Below are 24639 nucleotides of genomic sequence, written 5' to 3' on the forward strand. Positions count from 1 at the left end.
ATCTTTGCAAGTGAAAAAATAAGCTTCACTTCCTTTCCAATCCACCAGATGGTGTAGGCCTCGGCCTATGTTTATTTTTGTCGAGAGGGAATCCAAACAAGTCTAATCGCTGGTTCTGTATTTCTGTTATAAGAAGAGCAAATCAGTTAAATAATTTTGGCCATGTGACGAGTATTCCTCTTTAATTAATCCTAAACAGCTGATAAAACATAAAACATTTCTGCGGCGTTAAGAATCTAATGTTAGATGGAGTTCCTATGTAGGCCCCTTCTATTCAAGACGGCTGCATAGAACAGACATTACCGAAAATTCCGCCTGTTCTTCAAACTACAGTTTGCAACATAGACATGTCTATGGTTTGCAACCGCTCCATAGTCAATGACGCTACCTGTCCCACAATGCTTTGGGTGATGTCAGAGGAAAGATGGCGGAGGGAGGAGCGGCTGATCTGGATACTCAGAGAGCAGAGGTCGCAGCGCTTCTTAAAACTCAGCTAAGGAAGGGAGATACTTGGTGAGAGTTTATTATCACGTTTTTGATGTGTCGAAGCTACCACTGACAGACTTTGTGACGGCTGTCAAAGTTGAAGGCAGACAGAAAATGGTCGAGACAGGCCGTGTTGACAGTCACCGTGCTAGCCCGGCAGCATGATAGCTAACACTTGCTAGCATTACATTCCACAAATTTCTTTCGCGATTACTTTTATACTATTGCTGATCATAACGGTTTAATCTTCACTCCGTTAAATTAAAGACACACTGATTTCATTCATGGTGCGGTGTGACTCAGCTATTTGAAGGCAAGTGGTTATTCAAATGCCGGTGTCGGTGTACTCGACTGGTTTCTCTTGCCAGTCCATCCGGCGGTGCAGGGCGGAGTCGAGAAAAGCACCTGTCAAAATACTTAAAGTAACGTTACTCCGAATGTGTAACACGAATGAGATACAACGTTAAATTGGAATAAAATGATCTCTTTGAGCAAGTGTCTATAGCAGTCTCAGCCATTCATGAAGTAACGTCAGCTTATGTTAATAGTTAGCTAGTTGTGTTGGTACTCCCAAAGACGTTGTCTAGTTAACAAGAGTCAACTCAGTCACTAATATTAGCTAATCATCTGTTGCCATACTTGATTGAAAGATATCGGTCTGTTTGGTTGAAGTACATACGTCAATGTTTTTGGACCTACTTCTTTGAAGATGGTGTGTATGACTGTCTTCTGTAAAGTTAGCATAGCACACTATCGCTACGGTTGACGTCGAGTGTTATGCTAGTCTTTAGATGTATGGATTATATTGTATTGCAGCCTAATGATTTTCTACGTGGTTCGCCGAAGACGTTTTTGTATGCTGCGATGTTAAGCGTTGTTTTTCACCATCACATTCCTAAAATAAACTTGATTAGATCATGTCTTCCCTCATGACGTTTCGTAGGTACTTGGTAGACAGTCACTGGTTCAAACAGTGGAAGAAATATGTGGGCTATGACAGCTGGGACAAGTACCAGATGGGAGATCAAAATGTCTACCCAGGCCCCGTGGACAACTCAGGACTCCTTAAAGGTATGTGTCATTAAGTGTGTCTATGTAAGAATTCAAGCTATGTTCAGTCATCAATGGAAGCATGTTGGTATTTATCATGGTAATTAAGTGTTTATTAATTCGTTTCACAGCTATGATAACCTTTTATAATTGCAATGCCAATAAGTACTGGTATGTGTTGTAGATTTGAAGTTGGCCCATGTTGTCTTGGTGGTTTCTAGATGGTGATGTGCTGGCCATCAAGGAGCACCTTATTGATGAGCTGGACTACATCTTGGTGCCCACGGATGGTTGGAATAAGCTAGTAAGCTGGTATGCGTTAACTGAAGCCCAGGAGCCAATATCTCGAAAGGTACGTTTAAAACATTCCTTCCGTATGTGCTTGAGTTTGGGCATTGTTGTCTCGAATGGGTGTGTTGTAGGGCCCTGGAAGTACAGCTGCACCAACAACTACATCAGGGGTCTCAAACTCAAAATACGGGGGCCGATGAGCATCCAGTGTGGTCATAGGGGGGCCAGATTTTTACGGTAAAGTTGGGGTGGCCCAATGGAACTTTTTTTTTTTTTTTTTTTAATCAATGGAACTTTGCGGGCTGGATAAAATCACTTGGGAGGCCGGAATTGAACCGCGGGCCTGAGTTTGGGACCCCTGAACTACATCGATACGATAATGATTAAAACATGTGGTCTACGGTTACTACAGACACTTTTATTATCTTTTATCAGCTTTTATTTTTGGGAAGGTGAAAACTTTTTCATTAATAATCAAGATGACATTTCTGAAAGAGAATACTAATAATAAAAATGTTGGTCGGATTTGTCCCCTTATTCAAGTGTCAGTTTTCCATCACGTTGGTCTCTAATAAAGTTGTCTTAAAACAGGTCCCAGACCTGTTGGTATCATAAATAGGTATACAGCTAATAAAAGTAAAAAAAAAATATCTTGATGATCATTTTTCAAATGTATTTGAATGATCAGTAGCTTAATACCTCTTATCACCTAAGCCACTCTGGGTGATTTTGTCTTGTGTAGGCTATTGATTTCATTAGCCTATCATATTTTATAGTGATATTCTGTACAGGGCAAGGCTGCTCTACTTCCGTTCTCAGTGGCAGCCATCCGGCATTTTCAAATGTACCCAGTCATGGCATCATGGCATCATGGCTGCTGCAGCGGCTCCTCTTTCCCTGATTGATCCTCCCCCTTTTGCCATATATGTCATGGGGGGTATTGAGTAGCCCCAGCGTTTCTATTTTCAGAGGGGTTCTAGATGACTGCAACGCTTCATGGAGCAAACTACGAGACACAACATGCAGGAGGTTCTCTAATTTTATGTCTTTTGGGCTTCTAGTTCTGTTTGGATTTGGCTGTGTTATGACATTAGTGCACCAGGATTCTGGGCTTCCCTTTCTGCCCTTGGGTCTGTAAGGCACTCTTTCTGGGTGCCCTTGTTTTTTAAGAAGAGGAATGCCGGCTGAGGTCAAACCATGAGGGAGTGATATAGGCGAATAGATAGAGTGACGGGGAAATGATCGAGAGAGTGAGAGTATGAGGAGAGGGAATAGACAGGAGTGGAGGGGAACTGGGGTCTGTAGTGTCATTTATTGTGGTTTGTCTGTGGAGAGCTGTGCTTTTCTCTGTGGCTGTTTGAAACACATGGCTGTTGTGCTGTATGGAGTGCCTTGACTGTGGCTCTGGTTCAGGGGGGCAGCCCTGCTCCTAATGGTGGGGTTGAATGTGGAGTGGCTGGGGGAAATAAATAGGATGGGACCCTTCAGCTGTCTCTACGCTCTGTTGCTAAATTAAGAGTCTCTATGACTCGCTTATATTGAGAGATCTGCTAGCACTGCTAGCGCTAGACCACACGAAAGGGCCCTAAACAAGGGTCCTGGTTGAAATGCAATGGTCTTTTTATCGGCCTGAATAACTCTTTTATGGAGAGCCTTGTGTTAAATTTTCAATGGAGGATGGATGGTAATTCAGTGGTGGGTAAATATTTACAAACACACGTCCACTGCTTATAATGTAGCTGTATGATACTGAAAAACAATAATCTTGTCTTTCATTGCAGGTGGTTGAGCAAGGAATGTTTGTGAAGCACTGCAAAGTGGAGGTCTACCTCACTGAACTGAAGTTATGTGAAGACAGTAATGTAGAGAATATTGTCACCAGGCGTTTCAGCAAAGCTGATACGATAGGTATGATGCCGTTCCAAGTCACTGCATATCCTCATCATGTTCATGGTTTTCACACTTCAAACTGACTGATGTATTGATAGCTTTGGAGTCCTGTCAGCTGACTTTGTGCCATTAGTGAAGACTTGTTTTATTGCACTGTGAACTGTAACCCAATAACTGGGATTTAGCTTCATGGAGAAAAGGCACATGGCAGAATAGGTCAAGTTGTGTGCATAGACTTGAAATCATAGAGAGAGTGGGAATACCCTAACTAATGTGGAATGAGGAATACCCTTACTAGGTGACTTGTGTTCCATGTAAATGAGGATTGTATCCCATTTCGGTTTTCAAAGTTACCAATCAGAATAACACAGGTAATTTATAGGAATAGTACTGCAACTACTATTACCAGGGTTTCCACGGGTCCTTAGAATCCTTAAAAGGTTGAGAATGTATCTTAGTATAAGAGTTTACAGTGTTGTTACAGTAATTCATCCTCATCTTTGTTTCAAACTATGCGTGTTGGATCCTCGAATTTGAATGAATTGGGTCTGGAAATTCCATAAAAAGTATTTTTATTTGATCATTAAGAAGGCGTGGGAAGTCTGTATTATTACTAAGACTATTTCCATTGCTACTACTACTTCTACAGCTAATACTACTACTAATAATAATAGACCTAATAATAAAAATGCAAAGTTAAGGAGTGATTAAAATGTAGATTTAGAAGAAAATAACAATAAAACCAGACCATGGTCTGTATCAACATCTGTGAGTCAGCTCATTGTTTTACAGGCCCATGTATAGATGTTTACTAAATGATTATTAAGTAGTCAGTCAAATCTTCCTTGTAGCCTGACGTCATCTGTTTATATAAATGAGCTTGAATTGAACTTGTATAGCTTAGTGCAGTAGAAAATCAAGCATATCAGAATTTGTAATGTCTAACGAAAAATAGGCTACTTAAAAGGTTGAACTAGTTGGGTAGCTCGTAAGAAGACACTCAAGGACATTTTTAATCTTTGTGGAGCATTTGGAGTTAATAATCTGGTTTTAAAATTACTTTAAAAAAAAGTGAAGTTAACTGAAGTATTACATGCATACTTCTTTAGTGACAGAACATTTCTAATATCATAATTTAGCTTTTCTCTCTGTAGCCCATTTCCCAGCTTTTCACTTTTTAAGATATGGACGTGTGATTTACACCCTTGGTTTAACCTTTAGCCTTTTCATGTTATTTCTCTTGCAGACTGCATTGAGAAGGAGATGCGTAAACTGTTCAGCATCCCTGAAGAGAAGGAGACCAGGTTGTGGAACAAGTACATGAGCAACACATTTGAGCCACTTAACAAACCGGACAGCACCATCCAAGACGCTGGCCTCTACCAAGGCCAGGTAGAGAATACTGTAATTTACCATCATTCTTAACTAATTCTTCATTTTACTAGCCAAATCACTAGGGGTGTGCAAAAATATCGCTTTATCAATTTATTATTATTATGTTTTTCAATGAATGCTATTCGATATCGGTCTGTAAAAGTTATGGATCGAACTTATAGGTACCTTTTTGCAATGGTTAGACATAGCCTAACTGTCATTGAAGCCTATCCAGTTATTACCAGTGCTACATTTCACTCTCTCGTTAAATTGCGAATACATGAAGAAAAACCTTGTTGTTACAAATACATAACCTAACCTGTGAGGTTGTTGGTAATTTGGTTTTGTTTTTAGTTTAGTTACAGCCAAACAATCTTATTGGCTCAAACATTCTAACTGTGCGGTTCTGTCACCTGACTTGATAGTAAACATGGTTACTTTGTCACATAGCAGCGGAAATCAGCTAAATCAAAACAAATATCTGAACCAAATTTTGTGATTTATACCTATACTGATTTATTGTGTATAATTGTTGTATAGAAGCATTAGAATGCCAATGGTAATGTGGTGTTGTAAATGAGCCAGCTGTTATTATCTCCAGCCTTCAAAGAGACGCATGAACCATGTGGCACTTTTTGAAGCATGTGTTTATAGTGTACCATCGTCAACTTAATTTTCATGGTATATGGTCAAGTGAAGGACAGATAAACACACATGCCGTTCAAACTAGCCGCCTAGTTTGCATTTCTGTGGTCTGGCCTTTTATCAGCACTACATGAGTTAGCATGATAGCAAGCTTTTTATCAGTGCCAACTGGGCTTCTGTTGGTGTTTGTAAGGTTCTTGCATGCCTTTTCAGAGGTTGGATTGCTGGTTTTCGACCAAAACTCCTTACTGCTGCATTCAACTCACGTATACAACCAAATCCCACCTGTGATGTTATTTGTAATAACACATTACCTGTCATTTTTTAGCTAAGTAATATTGTGTTCATGAAACACCATCTGGTTCACAGATGCTTTCAATTTGCTGGCATTGTAGCTTCATAGGAACTTGGAAAACTTGACTTAAAATAGCACTCTATTGAGCTGCCCAAGATTACATTGCCTTTTTATTCTTAATATGGATAATTACTGGCTTGACATTTCATCATCATAGCTTATCATTTGAGGTGTGGCAGCTTGTAATAGAACATGTGTTGGCAGGAGATGACCTCATGTCTTCTAATGTTCAATTACACCCTTAGATTAGCACGGATTGGACGGATAGATGGACTTGGGCTAATGTTACACATGATCGTGGTCCGTTAAGTTATCAGTATAAAAATAATCATATGGAGAAGGTTTGTATTAAGTCTGCCTCAATTATAGTAAGAGAAATGCAGCCCCTCCTTTAACACACACACATACTTCATCAGAATACCTGCAATTTGCTTCTTTTCTTTTCATTAAGGCTGCTTCTTTGATGCCATATTGATATTGGTATACATTTCTGTGGAACATATCATAGCATTCATATCTCTGAAAGCATTTAGAAAGTGTTTTGAGGGATTTCATCATTGGTTGTATTTTTTTTAATTATTTTTTGATTTATATAAGAACATTGTGCAGACCTTTGGCTTTGCATCCTTTAGTATGGCATGGATTAAAGTAATCTTTTCTCCCGACACTACACTGTTTGGCAAATTGTGTTGTGGGCTACAGCTGAAAAAGCATTTAACATTAACACAGAACAACCTATTGCACAAAAAGAGAAACATGAAGGGCTAGTGTACAATATGATAAATAGACTACAAACTAAACCTCTCAGAGGTCTATGTTCATTTCTAGAGTTACGTCTTTAGGTTATGAGAAGTATATTACTGGCTATGTTTTGGCAGAATCAGTGTTTTTCCAAATAAAGGGAATATGATATTTATTTGCCAGGTAGGTAGAACAGGAATGGGCAGAGATGATTTGAAATGGTCTCATTCAGAGTTCCATCTTGTGTTCAGAATATACTGGCACATCCAGTTTGAGTCCAACACAATCTGCCTGGCAGTATAGGGTTCACCACGGCTTAAGTGTTCCACTACAGGCTACGCCAGCTCCTCCTCCTCGGCCCGAACCCCTCTCCTCTCCTCAGCTAGAGTTAGAGATGACTCCCTGCCATATCAAACCCCTCTCCTCTCCTCTCCTCTCCTCTCCTGAGCTAGAGTTAGAGATGATTCCCTGCCATATCAAACCCCTCTCCTCTCCTCTCCTCTCCTCTCCTCTCCTCTCCTCTCCTCTCCTCTCCTCAGCTAGAGTTAGAGATGACTCCCTGCCATATCAAACCCCTCTCCTCTCCTCTCCTCTCCTCTCCTCTCCTCTCCTCTCCTCTCCTCTCCTCTCCTCTCCTCTCCTCTCCTCTCCTCAGCTAGAGTTAGAGATGACTCCCTGCCATATCAAACCCCTCTCCTCTCCTCTCCTCTCCTCTCCTCTCCTCTCCTCTCCTCTCCTCAGCTAGAGTTAGAGATGACTCCCTGCCATATCAAACCCCTCTCCTCTCCTCTCCTCTCCTCCCCTCAGCTAGAGTTAGAGATGACTCCCTGCCATATCAAACCCCTCTCCTCTCCTCAGCTAGAGTTAGAGATGACTCCCTGCCATATCAAACCCCTCTCCTCTCCTCTCCTCTCCTCTCCTCAGCTAGAGTTAGAGATGACTCCCTGCCATATCAAACCCCTCTCCTCTCCTCTCCTCTCCTCTCCTCTCCTCTCCTCTCCTCAGCTAGAGTTAGAGATGACTCCCTGCCATATCAAACCCCTCTCCTCTCCTCTCCTCTCCTCTCCTCTCCTCTCCTTTCCTCGGCTAGAGTTAGAGATGACTCCCTGCCATATCAAACCCCTCTCCTCTCCTCTCCTCAGCTAGAGTTAGAGATGACTCCCTGTCATATCAAACCTTTTCAGTCTTCATGACTAGGCCTTGGCCTCAGGATGTTTAATTGTACAGCCTTATCAATGGCTGTAATTATGTAATTATCATATTATGAAAAATGTCATTATTAGTCCAATAGAGAAATTGTTATTATTGTCTGTAAATAATACACTGAGTAGTTGCATCCCTGTTCCACTTTGCCATTTTAGTGTGCCGTCTGTATATATACGATGATATGAAAAACTTCAGTGAACACAGATATCTTTCTATTCCTTGGATTTTTTGTTAGAGATTTAGAATAGTTATACCAGTAGTCAGGAGTTTTGTAGATGCGTTCAATCTGGAGATGGTTTTTTAGAGTCAGAAATACACATTGTGTGAGGGAATTAATCCATTCTTGGATAAATCCACAACTGGAATGATCATTTTTTTGTTTACTCCACAGGTTCTGGTAATAGAGCAGAAAAATGAGGATGGATCATGGCCTCGAGGTTCATCTACACCCAAGTAAGGGTCTCTTTTCGAGTCAGACGCTTAATAGGAGGACTAGCCACTCTTTTATTGTCCGTGGGTTTGGAATATGAAGGTTTTTTTGGCAATGGAAGTTGAATGGATGGGTGCCATTTGGTAGCAAGAGAAAAAGTCTGCACAGGGATACATATGAGGCCAAAAGTATGAACGTCAATATTGAGCTGTGCAGAAACCCCAAGTGTTACTTGAAAATCACTGATATTGTGATAATCACTATCTGAATGAGCTTGTCATTTAATCTGATTTCTTCAATTATACTTGTGTGCGCTTTAGAAGCAGAGTGGGAATATGAACCGTGTCAAAACAGTGATCAAGACAGTGGAGCACCAAATACACATTAAAGTTTTCCACTCATTTTGAAGAATTTGAAGAAAGATTAAAATGTGAGGTGCTTCTTCAACCCAGATGGTGCAGAAGCGTCATGATTATAGGTAAATTATATATTATAGATAAATAGGTTAGGAACAGAGATGCGAGTCTGCTGGTCTTACTCGTACCCCCTGGCGTATTTTAGGAATGGCATGTGCAGCTGTAATACCCTCTTAACCGCTTGACTTTTTTGATCATTTGAATGTGACCGTGCATATCCCCACTGCTTCTCATGACCAGACAAGTGATGGAATCAGATTTGAGGGCAGTAAGCTCATATGATCGAAAATCAGAGAATATTTCAAGAGGGTTTGATCCTTGAAGTCCTTGTGTATATTCGTTCTCTCTCAATTGGATTGGACCTCAGCCTCCCCCCCACATCAGTGTTCTCCATCCATTGATTCGCCCTTGTTTTGCTCTTTATCTGCTTCGCTTCCCTTGCTGCCATAATTCTGTTATTCCATTTCACTCTCTATAGTTTGATTCTCTCCTCCAGTTTGAAACTCTAACTCATGATCTTCTTATCTTTTAAAGGTCATCTGGTGCTTCCAATCTCTCTGCTTTACCAAAGATCTCCCCTTCATCTCTCCCAAACAATCATAACAGCAGCTTCAACAGTCGGAAGTAAGCGCCAGTGGGCGTGGCCTGGAGGGGATGGGGCGGGGTCTTGGTCTGAAGGGTATGGGGCGGGGTCTTGGTCTTGGTGGGAATGGAATGGGATCTATGTTTGGGGTCTATGTACACGCTCGTCTGCTCTGGGCCTCTCCAGTTGGGATGTGGAAAATGCTCTGAATTAGCAGTTTTGACACAGCATTGATTTAGGGTGGCTTTGAATAATTAATGCCTCCAAGCACTGAGTAATGCCTTAAAGACCAGCACTCCAAGAGTGGACCTGGGACTGTCTCTCCAGTCATCTATATTGCTGAGTAGTGCATCAGTTATTGTGCAGTAACGTTGGTCCTGCATCAGTTATTGTGCATTAACGTTGGTTCTGCATCAGTTATTGTGCAGTAACGTTGGTCCTGCATCAGTTATTGTGCATTAACGTTGGTTCTGCATCAGTTATTGTGCAGTAACGTTGGTCCTGCATTAGTTGTTGTGTAATAAAGTTGGTCCTGCATCAGTTATTGTGCATTAACGTTGGTTCTGCATCAGTTATTGTGCAGTAACGTTGGTCCTGCATTAGTTGTTGTGTAATAAAGTTGGTCCTGCATCAGTTATTGTGCAGTTCTGCACCTGGGCATGATGGTATAAAACAGGCTTGTCTCTGATATCAAGACCTTGTGTTGTTACATAGGCCTCTAGAACATGGTTTTGAGGCTGTCATACTGTTATGCATTTGTATTTCTGTGCTGCAGTCACAATTGTCAATTTATTCCATGTAGATGTGTGGGTATTTAGAGGTACAAGTATTTTAGTTTGACTTGTTTGTTTAGTTAGACTTGGACCGTTACCTCTTGTGTGTTTTTTCTTTAGGGCTGGCTAGACTGGGAAGACTATTCAATTCATACTTGACAGAACTGTGGTTTGAAGATAATCTTGATTAAAATAGTAACCAATACATAATTTAATATGAGTTCTCTGTAAAGGAATTTTATAAGGCTGTCTGTCTTGAGCATCTTGTTCAATGTAGTGAGCCGGGCAAAGGCTAGCTAGAAGATAGATTACTCCATTGCTGCCTGTTCTTGCGTGAGACTGCTCACACTCTCCCTCTCTCTCTCTCTCTCTCTCTCTCTCTCTCTCTCTCTCCACCTCGGTCTGTCTCTTTCTCTGTCTGTATTTCTGTTACTCTCTCTCATTGCGCTGCGTAATCTGCAGTGAGTGTGACCTTCAGAATACATTGACTCTGCTCTGACTCCTCATCTTTATGCACCACACAGAGGGTTCCACACATTCTGCTCTTGTATTAGTATTTTTCTAACTTCTCCTATTTTTCTGGTTCTATCCATGTGTGGCATAGTTACCATTTGAAGTCATGCTTAGTCATCCCGTTCCACTCTTCTGAGTCTCAGCTGGTTCTCTTTGCATACTGCAGCCTCAGCTAGCTCTCGTCTATCTGCTCAGCTCCCCCTCCCACTCTCTGCTCTCTCCTCCCCTTTCCCCCTTCCCCCCTCTATCTCTCTCTCTCCCTCCCGCCCTCGCTCCCTCTCACTTTCTACTGTACCACTGGCTCATGAGGCAGCCTCTCCAGCACTGCCGCTGCTGCTATTAATGTCCTGAGGAGTACGCCAGGAACGGGACAGCCATGATGCTACGCTAGGCTGAAGAGCTTCACAGCGTTACCTGAGATTACTGCTGCGGGTGTCAGAGCTCCAGGGCCACGGCTGCCCCTCCCCTCTGCTTCTCCCCCTGTGTACGATAGCAGCCGGGCCGGGCATGGAGGCGGCTCTGAGGGGAGATGCTCCTGTGCTGCTGGTGGTGCCTGAGGCCAGAGACGGTTGAGCTAGAGAGGAGGGTTGAGAGAGTGCTGAGTGCGGAGGCCATCCAACCTGATCAATGGGACAGAGCATTGCACTGCACTCAGAGGTGTGCTGCTGCTGCTGCTGCTGCTACGTATGCTACTCAGGCTTTGGGTTTCCACTGTATGTCTCAGATGCTAAGGGAACATGCTGTGCTAAGTTTCAGCTGTGTAGAGAGAGATGCACTTAACTGCTGCATATATGTGTTGATGTTAAATGGATTTGTTTGGGGACATGCTTTTCGCTTTCTTTGTTGAGTTTTATGCTTTTATTCTTTTTTGTTTATTTCTTTATGAGACTACTTCCATAACATCCGGTTCCATATTTCTAGTGTGAAGAACTCCAGCTACAGCCTTTCATCCTACCCGCCCTATAACAGCTACGAGAACTCGGACCAGGGGCGGCACACTGAGAAGGCTGGACTGTGTGGACTTTCCAACCTGGGCAACACCTGCTTCATGAACTCTGCCACACAGGTGAGGAAACAGACGTCTATACAGCCACAGCTGTAGGATTCCATCACTCACAAGATGTCTATACAGACACAGCTGTAGGATTCCATCACTCACAAGATGTCTTTTCAAAACCTCTTTTTGAAACGTTTTGTGCCGGCAGTGCTTAAGCAATATACCTCCGCTCACTGAGTACTTCCTGAAAGACAAGTACAAGGAGGAGCTGAATGAGGATAATCCATTGGGTATGAAAGGGGAGATTGCCAAAGCCTTCGCAGACCTCGCTAAGCAACTCTGGTCGGGGAAGTTCAGCTATATAACGCCAAGAGCATTCAAGGTGAGTTCTACACTTGCTGGCAGCGTTTAAATAACAGCGTTCTAATAGTGTTTGGGTATTCAGAATGTTTATTGATTTTATATTGACAAGAGGGTATTCTGTTCTGATGTTCCTCTGTCTGCAGACGCAGGTTGGCCGCTTCGCCCCTCAGTTCTCAGGCTACCAGCAGCAGGACTCCCATGAGCTCCTAGCCTTTCTACTGGACGGGCTCCACGAAGACCTGAACCGCATTCGGAAAAAACCCTACATCCAGCTCAAAGATGCAGACGGGAGGACAGACAAGGTTTCTCACTCTTCCTGATCAACTCATTTAGCTCCACTTTAATGTGTTCCATTTTGTTTAATGGATGACCCTCCTGCTTGTGTTCCCTTTCGTTTGGTGGATGACCCTCCTGCTTGTGTTCACTTTCGTTTGGTGGATGACCCTCCTGCTTGTGTTCACTTTCGTTTGGTGGATGACCCTCCTGCTTGTGTTCACTTTCGTTTGGTGGATGACCCTACTGCTTGTGTTCACTTTCAGGTGGTTGCTGAGGAGGCCTGGGAGAACCACATCAAGAGGAACGACTCCATCATTGTAGACATTTTCCATGGCCTCTTTAAATCTACTTTAGTCTGTCCGGTGTGTGCCAAGGTCTCTGTGACCTTTGACCCCTTCTGCTACCTGACGCTCCCCTTACCCATGAAGAAGGAGCGCACGCTGGAGGTCTACCTGGTGCGACTGGACCCCCACGCCAAACCTACTCAGGTATAGTCAGACCCCCACGCCAAACCTACTCAGGTATAGCCAGACCCCCACGCCAAACCTACTCAGGTATAGTCAGACCCCCACACCAAACCTACTCAGGTATAGTCAGACCCCCACACCAAACCTACTCAGGTATAGTCAGACCCCCACACCAAACCTACTCAGGTATAGTCAGACCCCCACGCCAAACCTACTCAGGTATAGTCAGACCCCCACGCCAAACCCACTCAGGTATAGTCAGACCCCCACGCCAAACCTACTCAGGTATAGCCAGACCCCCACGCCAAACCCACTCAGGTATAGTCAGACCCCCACGCCAAACCTACTCAGGTATAGTCAGACCCCCACGCCAAACCTACTCAAGTATAGTCAAACCCACTATGGTTTAGTCAGACCCCCACGCCAAACCTACTCAGGTATAGTCAGACCCCCACACCAAACCTAGCCAGACCCCCACGCCAAACCTACTCAGGTATAGTCAGACCCCCACGCCAAACCTACTCAGGTATAGTCAGACCCCCACACCAAACCTAGCCAGGTGTAGTCAGACCCCCACGCCAAACCTACTCAGGTATAGTCAGACCCCCACACCAAACCTACTCAGGTATAGCCAGACCCCCACGCCAACCCTACTCTGGTATAGTCAGACCCCCACACCAAACCTACTCAGGTAGAGTCAGACCCCCACGCCAACCCTACTCAGGTATAGTCAGACCCCCACGCCAAACCTACTCAGGTATAGGCTTCCATTTTGGAGCTGCTGCTGCACGTGTACTCGCTTCAATATACTGGGACGTCTGTCATGCATATTTGCAAAGTGTTTATGCATGTGTCTCTGTCCTTTTTCCAGTATAAACTGACTGTTCCCAAAGTTGGGTACATCTCAGACCTCTGCGCTTCTCTATCTACCTTAGCTGATGTACCTGCTGAAAAGGTAAGAAGCCGTTCTTGCTGATGTTAATGTTCCTCAGTGTGATATTCTCCCTTATTGTTCCTTATATTTTCCCATATCTCACCGTTGCAACATTATAATATCCATACAATATCCATGCTCTCCAACACCTGTTATTTCTGTGTAGATGATCGTCACAGACATCTACAACCACCGTTTTCACCGAATCTTTGCCACCAATGAAAACCTGAGCAGCATCATGGAGCGTGATGACATCTATGTGTAAGTTCCTCTCAATCAGCTGGTAGATGAAGGTGTTAGTAACACCATGATCCTGAGTTTGATGTCCTGGTAGAAAATATACTGATAATGTGTGTCTTTTACTTGGACTGTTAGCTCTTTGGGACAAAAGAGTTATTATGGAATTGTAGGGCTCTGTAGAATTGCCTCAGCCGTTGCCAGATTATGTTCTAGGAGTGCACAAACACCATCAGTGTGCTCCAAATGAGAAGGGCCACTTTGCGTAATGATTTATTGGTGTCAATATGAACAGTAATTGTTACTTGTGTGTTTCTGTGCTGGCTTGCAGCTTTGAAGTGGCAGTAAATCGAATGGAGGACACTGACCACGTGGTGATCCCGGTGCACCTGCGAGAGAAGTACAAGCAGTCTGGCTACAACCACACAAGCACTCCTCTCTTCGGCCAGCCCTTCCTCATCACTGTGCCCCGCGCGCTAAGCGAGGACAAGCTCTACAACATGCTGCTCCAACGCCTCTGGTATGCCTGCACTCTAAGATGCCCTTTAATCTGCCCTAACTCTTAATTTTCAAAAACAAAAAGATGTTCTCATGTCATTATCCTCTCTTGCTACCTTATCGCAGTGTATTTAAAAATGCTTGTGTCCCTTTTAGTGGATCATAGGAATGTATCCCATTGAGCGGTCATATTGGTTGCCAACATTTTATCAAAATAGATTTTTGGTATGAATTCACTGTTTATTTATGACAAACAAATCGAGAAACATCGTCTTGAGAAGCGTTATTTTCCAGTGGGATGTCATGAATGTTTTACAATTGGTCTTGGAGAACTCATGGAAAGGTTTTGGAATTGTATCTATGGTGGTATCAGTCCTAATAGGTAACAAGTCCTGTTTGTTTGTAGCCGTTTCGTACGCTCTCCCCTTGAGTTGGAAGAGTCGGAAGAGACGCCCCCACCTAAGCCGCACACTCTTAATGGCAACGCCACCAACGGGGTCCAGGAGGAGGGCTCACCAAGTAAGAGTGTACAGGTCCTCACAGGACTCCCTAGGTCACATCAGTTTGGTCACCATTTTGCATAATTGCATGCTGTGTGTGCTAAAAACAATGGTGTGTTTCCCCCCCCCCCCATTTGTATTGCTGAAGATGAAATGGAGACGGATGAGCAGGACGATGAATCTAGTCAGGACCAGGAGCTGCCATCGGAAAATGACAACAGCCAGTCGGAGGATTCGGCGGCAGGGGACAATGAACTAGAGAATGGCACTGGTCAGGGGAACTCCACCAAAGGCCCGCCGCCACCACCGGCAGGACACAAAAAACGACTCTTTACATTCCAGTTCAATAACATGGGCAAGACGGACTTCAGCTTCATCAAGGAGGAATCCAGGCAGATCCGATTCGATGAAGGACACTTACGACTCAGTGGTCAGAGAAAAGTGGTCAAAAATCCACAACATGTCTCAAAAGTGTGCTTCAGACGAAGACTAGGGCTTTAACAGTTGTTGTTTGTGTTGATGTCCCTTCAACAGATCGATCTTATCTCTCCCTGGACTGGGAGCCAGAGATGAAGAAGAAGCACTTTGATGACACCATCACAGAGGTAAAGCCACTAAACTTACCCAGACCCTTTTTGTTCTTCAAAATTTCAAATACCTACAAGCCTAATGATCCACTGTCTCTTGTGCTTGGTTGAAAAAAAGGACTTTGACAAACATGAGAGCATGGAGTACAAACCTCAAAAGAAGGCTTTCTTCAAACTGAACGACTGCATTGAGCTTTTCACTACCAAAGAGAAGCTGGGAGCAGAGGACCCTTGGTGAGATGGGGGACAGCTTTTATCCTGTGATGTCTGTATAAGGACTCAGCATTTGTTTGTTTATTAATTTGTTTTAAAGATTTATTTATGGGCTTTTTAGCCTTTATAATGATACGACAGTGAAGTGTTTTGGACAGGGAGTGAGGAGTGAAGAGGTGGGGAGAGGATCGGGAAACGACAGCAGGCAGGAATCGAATCTGTGTCCCCGAGGCCATTGTTGCCCGTAAATTGGGGGGTAATTGGCTAGTGCCACAGTGCCCCCTGTGTTTGTTATTTTTGTTTGTGTTTAATCTGTTCTGCAGTGTTTTGTGCAAATCTCTGAATTGCTTAGTAAGTCTCTCATTAAACATGAGTAATTGACTCTGTTGGGTTCTAAAGCCTGTGCTTGTCTGGTCTCAGGTATTGTCCTAGCTGCAAGCAACACCAGCAGGCCACCAAGAAACTGGACCTGTGGTCGCTGCCGCCGGTCCTGGTGGTCCATCTGAAGCGTTTCTCCTACAGCCGTTACATGAGGGATAAGCTGGACTCACTGGTTGACTTCCCCATCAAGTAAGCCCATCACATTTGACCAGGAGTCACAAACTTCGTCTCTGTGGTCCAGATCTGTCCAACCTTTAGGCGGAAGTTTAGAAGAAATGTGTTGGTTTTACTTTTCAAGTTCATGATCTTTTTGAAATGTTACTATGAGATGTTTCAGTCAGTATTTATACATAAGTAACTTGTTTTGAAATACGAATGAGTATTTTGCTGCACTCATGAAAAGGATATGTGTGCCTGTGCCTCACAGAGATCTGGACATGTCAGAGTTCCTCATCAACCCAAATGCTGGGCCGTGGCGCTATGACCTTATTGCTGTGTCCAACCATTATGGGGGAATGGGTGGAGGCCACTGTAAGTAGCTTTGTTTATAAAGAGAGTTTTATACGACTAATTAACTACTATTATTATACGGCTCTTCAGAATGTTCCAAAAAGTACCGTTGATTTGAATCGGCCATCCCTACGTCATACCCATACATTAATTCCTGCTAACATACCGCTGCGAAAAGATAATGACCGCTGTCATTGGCAACGGGTTTTGTACTTCTAATTCACCTCTTTCATATCATTCCGCAAGAATTACGGTCATTTTAACGTAACAGACTCATGTTAATTTGAAGTCAGCAAGCAGTGGCGGCCTTTCCTACAGGCGGTTTAGGCGGCCGCCTAGAGCGCCATCTAGAGGGGGAGTGCCAAATAATGCGCCCGAAAAAAAAGAAAAAAAAACACAATTATAATTTTTTTTTTCCCAGGCACATATTTTGGCGCCCCTTCTATATCTCCAACCAATATTTTGACATTAAAAAGTAAATCTAACATTAAGGTAAAATGAGGCAAAAATCGAAACGGAGGGGTATGTTCTTCATTGGTATTGTCAGGACATGCTAGCATAGCGAGGCATTTGGTTCGAATGTGTGTGTGTTTTATGAAGAGGTTTAAGCCCAGCGGCGTGCATGACTAGACGGCGGGCCGGATTAGAGAGGTCATCAATTTGCTCTCCTTACCGTTGTAAAGTCAGGTGAAATTAATGATATTGCAATCTCGCGAGGTGCAGGCAAATGTGATGTACAATACACATTAAGGGTTGCTACAATATGTTATCATGAAAACACTAATGAACACAACAATATCACGTATGCCAAATAATGATAATACGTGCCGGCATAGTCGCCCCATAATGCCGTGCGGCGGGCGCATACTTTACTATGTGTGATCCACTAACGATGTTCCTGTTCCTTACTGTTCTTATTGCATGTCGTTGTTCTGTGTTGGGACTGAGTTTATACAGGTGTGTGACGGTAACACAGTTTATTTGCTGCGATCGTTGTTGTGTTTATGTGAAATAATTGCAGTCTTACAAGGCAAAATAGCGTTTGAAAGTTGCAATTCCGTTTTCGTCGGGGGGGGGGGGGGGGGGGGGCAGGAGTGAAGCTCGCCTAGAGCGCCAAATGTGCTAGGTCCGCCCCTGTCAGCAAGTAATGGGTTGCTATGGGTTGCAACACCTGAAACTTCAAAGTTCTATTTGCTTGAAGAACTATTTATTTTCTAAACGGGACTCATGAAACGGCAACTAAATCATTAAAAAGAGGAATGTTGGAGGAATGTCTTCTATCATTTTTGCCAAGTAACTGTATAATAAGCGGGATAATGTATTGTCCGTCGGTGCGCGTTGGGGTGTTGTCCGCCCCGTCGGGAATTATTTTTGGAGAATGACCTCCGGACAATTCATTATCCCTTAACAGGGTGTCCGCGGGGTTTTAAAAAGTATTAAAAGTTGATAAATCAAAATGGCCAAATTTAAACCCATTAATTTAAAAGTGTTAAATGTGGTTTTAGAGGTATTCTTTTTTTGTAAATAGGTATTATTTTTTCAGACTATCAAGTGTCCTATTCTGATTGAAATTATATCTGCTAAAGTTCGCGTTAGTTCGTTTAAATGCGGGCTTTAGCAAAGCTGGGCACATAATGAAAGATCTTCCGTATCAGTCTAAACGTTGTATGTTTGATGCTGACGTCATATTCAGTGGTCGTTCGACATCTCAAACACTTAGCACGCTTCAACTGGGTAGCCTACTGGCCGGTTTACGTTTTTGACTTGCTTAGCATCTTCAACGTTCCGACAGCCATCGTCGTCGTCAATGGGCAAATGCATGTTTTCTGACAAGACTCAGCGTTTATGGACTGGCTCAGGCCTGTAGTAGGGGATAACCGGCAGGCTTATTGTTCGGTTTGTAAAAAAAAAAAAAAAAAACATCAATGTCAAGTGGATGGGAGCTAATGCACTTCGGTCGCATATGCAATCCACTAAACATTAAAATTGAATGCGTGGTCGGCTAGAGCAGTTAATTCTACCAAAGTTCATTAACTCGTTCATAGTTTTGGTGGTGAACTGAACGTACTGTATTACTGCCTGATGAACGATTCTGTGAACCTGGTCATTCTGGTGTCTGTCAACGGCACGTTCACTCTTTTTAACGCCCGACTCACATTGATGCGTTGGAATGCGTTGATCCAACGGAAGGCAGAGGAGGAGTCTGGCGCATGGGTTTCTGTTGATACCGGAGATGTTATAGAGCATGCTACTACTGAAAGGGGAAAAGCTTGCTAGTGACTTGATTTGGTTTGATGACCTGTCAATCTCACTATAACGTCTCCGGTATCAACAGAAACCCATGCGCCAGACTCCTCCTCTGCCTTCCGTTGGATCAACGCATTCCAACGCATCAATGTGAGTCGGGCGTTACGTCACTAGCAAGCTTTTCCCCTTTCAGTAGTAGCATGCTATCATTAGACAGGGTGCTCAGAGACCTCGCAAATCCTATGATACGTATTTTTCAGTTACAATAAAGGGGTTTTTACATTGTACAGTGTCTATTTCTCGGTAACTTTAAAAAAATCTAACTAGAAAAAAGTCAAACAACCAACTTGTAGGTACAAATACGACCATCTACGGATTTTGGCAGCCATCTTTTTTTTTTGAGTTTGCCGCTCTGTAGACGTGAGCATATACGGGATATGATTGGCTAGCGCCTGTGCTCTCAGTTATGCATGAAAGGCATTATGATTGGCTGACGCATGCATTGCCTCTCGAAAAGTTCAACCTTCTTCAACTCTTGCCGCAAGCAAAGCATGAAACGCAACGCACGCGAACCAAACGGAGCCACAATTCAGTTCGGCAAAGGATGACGTCACCCCATGCAAAGTGAATGGGGACGCGTTAACCCTGACGCATCAACGCCTTCCAACGCAACAATGTGAGTCGGCCGTTACAGTCCGGTATCAAGTGTTGTCAATCGCTGCGTGTATTCTCTTCTACTTTCTATGCCTGGCAAGTTTGAGGGTGCCGAAGTTGCGTAGAGGCCGAGAGAGGTATTGCAGACAGATAAACTAAAATAATTGCTGTCTGTGGTTCTATATGGGCCGTGGAAATAATTTAGAAAAAATATAGCTTGCACCATATTGAAAAAAAGAACTGAACTTGGAGCTGTGAACTTTGTGCAAAATGTTGAATTAGGAACTGAATTAGTTCATGTAGAAAGTGAACTGTCCCAACACTGACAATGGGCGCCACACAAACACTGCTATAATTTAGCAGAAGTGATATCATCAAAAATTCATATAGCAGTTGCCAGTTTATAATGCATCAACAGTTCATGCAGTGAATGCCAGGCAGTGTGCTGGAACAATCTCTCCATTGCACATTTAATTTAGTTTGTTTTTTATTTTTATTCACAAAATGAAAATAATGTGTGCAATATGCTATTATGTTGTTTAGTGTTATGTCAAAATCTGCGTAAACGTTAGAAAGGTCGCTGATAAACACTTGCAACTCAGTGTCGTGATGGTTTTAAAAAAATTCAGAAGGTAGTAAAAAAGGTATTACAAAGGTATTAAATTTAACTTAAGGATTGCTGAATATACCCTTAACTATAAAGACAGTTTATTATAAAAGATGGGGCACATATTTTGGACAAAAGTTTAAAGGGGACCTCTTTTCCTCATTTTCAATATACATAATTGTATCTTTGGGGGCAAATAAAATATATGTACATGCTTCAATGATCCAAATATGTGACGACAATATTACGTCATCATGTACCAGTAGAAAAGGCTGGAATTCCCACAAGGCGCTTCAAGCAGAGAAAAGTGGTTATTCACTCTAGCTTGTACTTTGGGCTTTTGTAACTTCGTTCACTTGCACAAAAAGCTATATACAGTGGGGAAAATAAGTATTTGAACCCCTGCTGATTTTGTAAGTTTGGCCACTTGCAAAGAAATGTGTGATCTATAATTGTAATGGTAGGTGTATATTAATAGTGTTAAACAGAATATCAACAAAAAAAATCCAGAAAAATGCATTTTATAACATTTATGACTTTATTTGCATTTGATGCAGAAAAAAAGTATTTGAACCCCTAGCAAAACATGACGTGGTACTTGGTGGAATAACCCTTGTTGGCAAGCACAGACGTCAGACGTTTCTTGTAGTTGGTCACCAGGTTAACACTCATCTCAGGAGGGATTTTGATCCACTTCTCTTTACAGATCCTCTCCAAATCTTTAATGTTGCTTTTTCAATGGGAGGGAATGAGGTTCAAGCTAAATATTCCGTGTTACATGGCCCAATTCATAGTCCCCTTGATGCCGTGGAGTCGTCCTGTACCCTTGGCAGAGAAACAGCCCCAAAGCATAATGTTTCCACCTCCATGCTTGACGGTGGGTATGGTGTTCTTGGGGTCATATTCAGCATTCTTCCCCCTTTCAAACACGTCAAGTCGAGTTGATGCCAAAGAGCTTGATTTTGGGCTCATCTGACCACATCCTGTCTCCCAATCCTCCTTAGAATCATTCAGGTGTGCATTGGCAAACTTCAGAGGGCCCGGTACATGTGCTTCCTTGAGCAGGGGGACCTTGCGAGTGCTGCAGTACTTCAAATTACGGCATAGTGTGTTGCCAATGGTTTTCTTGGTGACTGTGGTCCCAGCTGCCTTGAGATCATTCACAAGCTCCCCCTGTGTAGTTCTGAGGTTATTTTGCACCTTTCGGATTATCACTGATACCGCACGAGGGGATATCTTGCATGGCGCCCCAGACCTAGAGCGATTGACATTTGTTTGGTGTTGCTTCCAATTATGAATAATCGCACCAATAGTTGTCTGCTTCTCACCAAGCTGCTTGCCAATGGTTTTGTAGCCCATTCCAGCCTTGTGCAGGTCTACAGTCTTATCTCTGACGTCCTTGGACAACTCTTTGGTCTTGCCCATGGGGTTGAGGTTGAAGGTGTGAAGTATGATTCTTTGGACAGGTTTCTTTTATAAACGTCACCAGTTGAGATCAGGTGTACCTTGTTAGACCTAATGAGGACTAATCTGTGTGCTTCTTGGGCACATAACTGGTCTGTGGGAGCCAGAATTCTTGCTGTTTGCTTGGGGGTTCAAATACTTATTTTCTGCATCAAATGCAAATAAAGTCATAAATGTTATAAAATGCAGTTTTCTGAATTTTCTTTTTTTTAATATTCTGTTTCTCGCTGTTAAAATACACCTACCATTACAATTCTAGATCACACATTTCTTTGCAAGTGGCCAAACTTGCTTAATCTGTAGGGGTTCAAATACTTATTTTCCCCACTGTTACACAGTAAAGGGAAGGGGAAAACCAGAAAAGCATGATAGTTCCCCTTTAATATAAATCTAGATAAATAGATTGGAAAAGCATGATAGTTCCCCCTTAATATAAATCTAGATAAGTAGATTGGAAAAGCATGATAGTTCCCCTTTAATATAAATCTAGATAAGTAGATTGGAAAAGCATGATTGTTCCCCTTTAATATAAATCTAGATAAGTAGATTGTCTAACTGTGCATGTTGTGTCTCCAGACACTGCTTACTCCAAAAACAAGGATGATGACAAATGGTACTACTTTGATGACAGCAGCGTGTCTCCTGCCAATGAAGATCAGATTGTAGTAAGTGTGTCTCGATTCCTACATTATGTTATCCGAGTTCTTTATGCTAAAGACGCCCAGCAGCACATTATAGTGGACAGAATGGACATGCCATTCCAGGGCTAAGTACCTATGTTTCGCATTCTCAGATTAACACATGTAAAAGTGATTGACATGTTCAGTCTTTCCACAGCCATTAAATAAGTAGTATTCATACAAGCATGTGTAGTATCTTAAGCACTATGTGTTATCACATGTATATCATATGCATTAGGGACTTATATCCTCTTTTCTAATGCTGTGATTTGCACAGATGGCTTTCCAGGCTGGAAATAACTCTTGTCTGTGTGTGTGTTTTTTCCATTCAGTCCAAGGCCGCGTATGTGCTATTCTATCAGCGGCAGGACACCCTAAAGGGAACAGGCTACTTTGCTCTGGACCGAGAAGACCACGAGGACCAGCGCAGCTCCTCAGCACAGGGTGGCGTCGCCCAGAGCGAGGAGGAGGAAGATGAGGAAGAGGAGGAAGACCTGAATGACAATGAGAATGAGGAAGAGGAGGAGGAGCCAGAACCCAACTATGATGTCACCATGAACACCAACTAAGGCATCTGCAAAGAAACGATGGGATGTCCAAAGCCATATCAAGCCAGGGCAGTGCAGTGCAGTGCAGTGCAGGAGGCCAGAGCATAGTGGCTCCCTTACGCAGGGCTGTCTGAGGGAGGGGCCCGCTCACACATACTGCACTGGAATATCTTAAGCAATCAGGGCTCTCTTCACTGGTCACAAAGTGTGTGGTTGATCATTAGAGAATGACCAAACACATTCAGAAACACAAACTCTACGGACAGAAAGTTAAAGTGCAGAATTTGAGAGCTAGGTTTGCCTGCAGATGTCCTGGTATAATTTCTGAGAATGTCAGCAGTGTTGTGATATGGTTTTCCCTCCTGTTTTTATTAGAACGACAAGAGAGAGAGTGAGCAAGATACATATTGCATATCCGTATACTTTTATTATTATTTTTGGCCTTGTAAATAATTTGAATGAACACTGAATATGGGGGCTTATGAGGTGTGGAATCTTTATGAACTGTTTTTTGTTGCACAATCACTCCATTTTTAAGATTTTACTAGTGCCACACATACTACAAGTATTTTACAGCCACTCGGTGTCATCTTTAAAAAGCTGCCTTCCAACCATATGCAGACAACTCTACTTGAGCAGGAAGAGTACACTGGTGTGATTTTCCATCTATAGTTGTCCATGCTGCTGGAGCATGCATACTACAAATGTGTAATGTACGCCTTACAGGTCTCTTCTCTTCAGAACCCTACAGATGAAGTCAAGTCCATGAGCTGACAGGAGTGTGAACGTGAGCATAGTGAGCTGACGAGAGTGTGAAGGTGAGCATAGTGAGCTGACAAGAGTGTGAACGTAAGCATAGTGAGCTGACAAGAGTGTGAACGTAAGCATAGTGAGCTGACGAGAGTCTGAACATGAGCATAGAGAGCTGAAGAGAGTGTGAATGTGAGCATAGCTTTACAAGAGTTTCAGGTATCAGCTTCATACCTCCCATCTGTTTTTGAATTTAGGGGGCTTCTTGAGATTATGAAATTTGGTGATGCATTAGATTTTCTGTCTCTTGTTTGGATCACCTCAGCCTTAATTCTAATCTCAGACTGTTGCCTTTTCTTTGCACATTTTATCACACTGTTTGTCCGCATGTCTCATATAAAGATACACACGCACACACACACACCATCCATTCTCCAAGTTACTGCTTTTACACTGAGGCCGCTTTAGTTTAAAAGCTACTAGCCTATTAAGGTTGGTTGGCAGAATGTATATTAAATGGCTGGGAGTATACCTGACACTTGGATGATAGACCCCTCTTTCAAGTTAGTAACTACCCGTCCCCCTCCCCTTCCCTTTATATGCTTTGGTTAAATGTGCAGAGAAATGGTGTGATTCCCTTTGATATGTATGGTTCCACTCATGGGGTACTGCTGTATGTCTTTTTGTAAGACGCGTGCTTTGCGCTGATCTACCCGCCTGACCATGAAGGGGGGTCCTTCTCTGGGAGACAAAGGAGAGGAGGGAGGGGCTTAGCGGACTAAATGAAACGTGATGACAGGCTATATAAATACTGTATATAAGAGTTCACTCTGTGAGTGCACATTTGATACATTTATTTATTTATATGTAAGCATTTAAACAACAATGTATTTAAGACCTTGGAGAGACAGAAGATGTATGGTATATGGTTTAATCCTGTAGTTCAGAAGTAATGCCTTTGCTCTTCTGGGTT

General features: G+C 42.9%; 1 protein-coding gene across 4 annotated transcripts; it reads left to right on the forward strand.

Moving 5' to 3' along the window:
* The first annotated feature begins 422 nt into the window (after positions 1-422).
* LOC308374909 (ubiquitin carboxyl-terminal hydrolase 15-like) lies at positions 423-24639 on the forward strand. 4 transcript variants are annotated; one of them, XM_080850878.1, is made up of 22 exons: positions 423-513; positions 1430-1557; positions 1758-1888; positions 3609-3735; positions 4964-5121; positions 8430-8491; positions 9419-9508; positions 11675-11819; positions 11959-12132; positions 12257-12415; positions 12653-12877; positions 13728-13811; positions 13957-14051; positions 14359-14547; positions 14932-15044; positions 15174-15455; positions 15560-15630; positions 15731-15846; positions 16246-16395; positions 16634-16737; positions 22265-22353; positions 22701-24639. In XM_080850878.1, exons 1-22 carry the CDS (start codon positions 425-427, stop codon positions 22935-22937), a joined length of 3018 nt encoding a protein of 1005 aa, XP_080707004.1. In that variant the 5' UTR covers positions 423-424; the 3' UTR covers positions 22938-24639. The 4 variants fall into 4 exon arrangements, with proteins under 4 accessions (XP_080707004.1, XP_080707005.1, XP_080707007.1 ...); XM_080850879.1 differs by having other exon boundaries at positions 4964-5109; XM_080850881.1 differs by lacking the exons at positions 423-513; positions 1430-1557; positions 1758-1888 and adding an exon at positions 2803-2856.

This window comes from Sprattus sprattus (genome assembly GCF_963457725.1).
Source record: "Sprattus sprattus genome assembly, chromosome: 14".
In the NCBI taxonomy this organism is placed as follows: Eukaryota; Metazoa; Chordata; class Actinopteri; order Clupeiformes; family Clupeidae; genus Sprattus; species Sprattus sprattus.

What these genes read in the sequence shown, in the direction of transcription:
- LOC308374909 (XM_080850878.1), top strand. Translation starts at nt 425, where the DNA reads ATGGCGGAGGGAGGAGCGGCTGATCTGGATACTCAGAGAGCAGAGGTC. An exon ending in CTAAGGAAGGGAGATACTTG is followed by an intron (nt 514 to 1,429) that starts GTGAGAGTTTAT and finishes GACGTTTCGTAG; the next exon opens with GTACTTGGTAGACAGTCACT. An exon ending in CAGCAAAGCTGATACGATAG is followed by an intron (nt 3,736 to 4,963) that starts GTATGATGCCGT and finishes TTTCTCTTGCAG; the next exon opens with ACTGCATTGAGAAGGAGATG.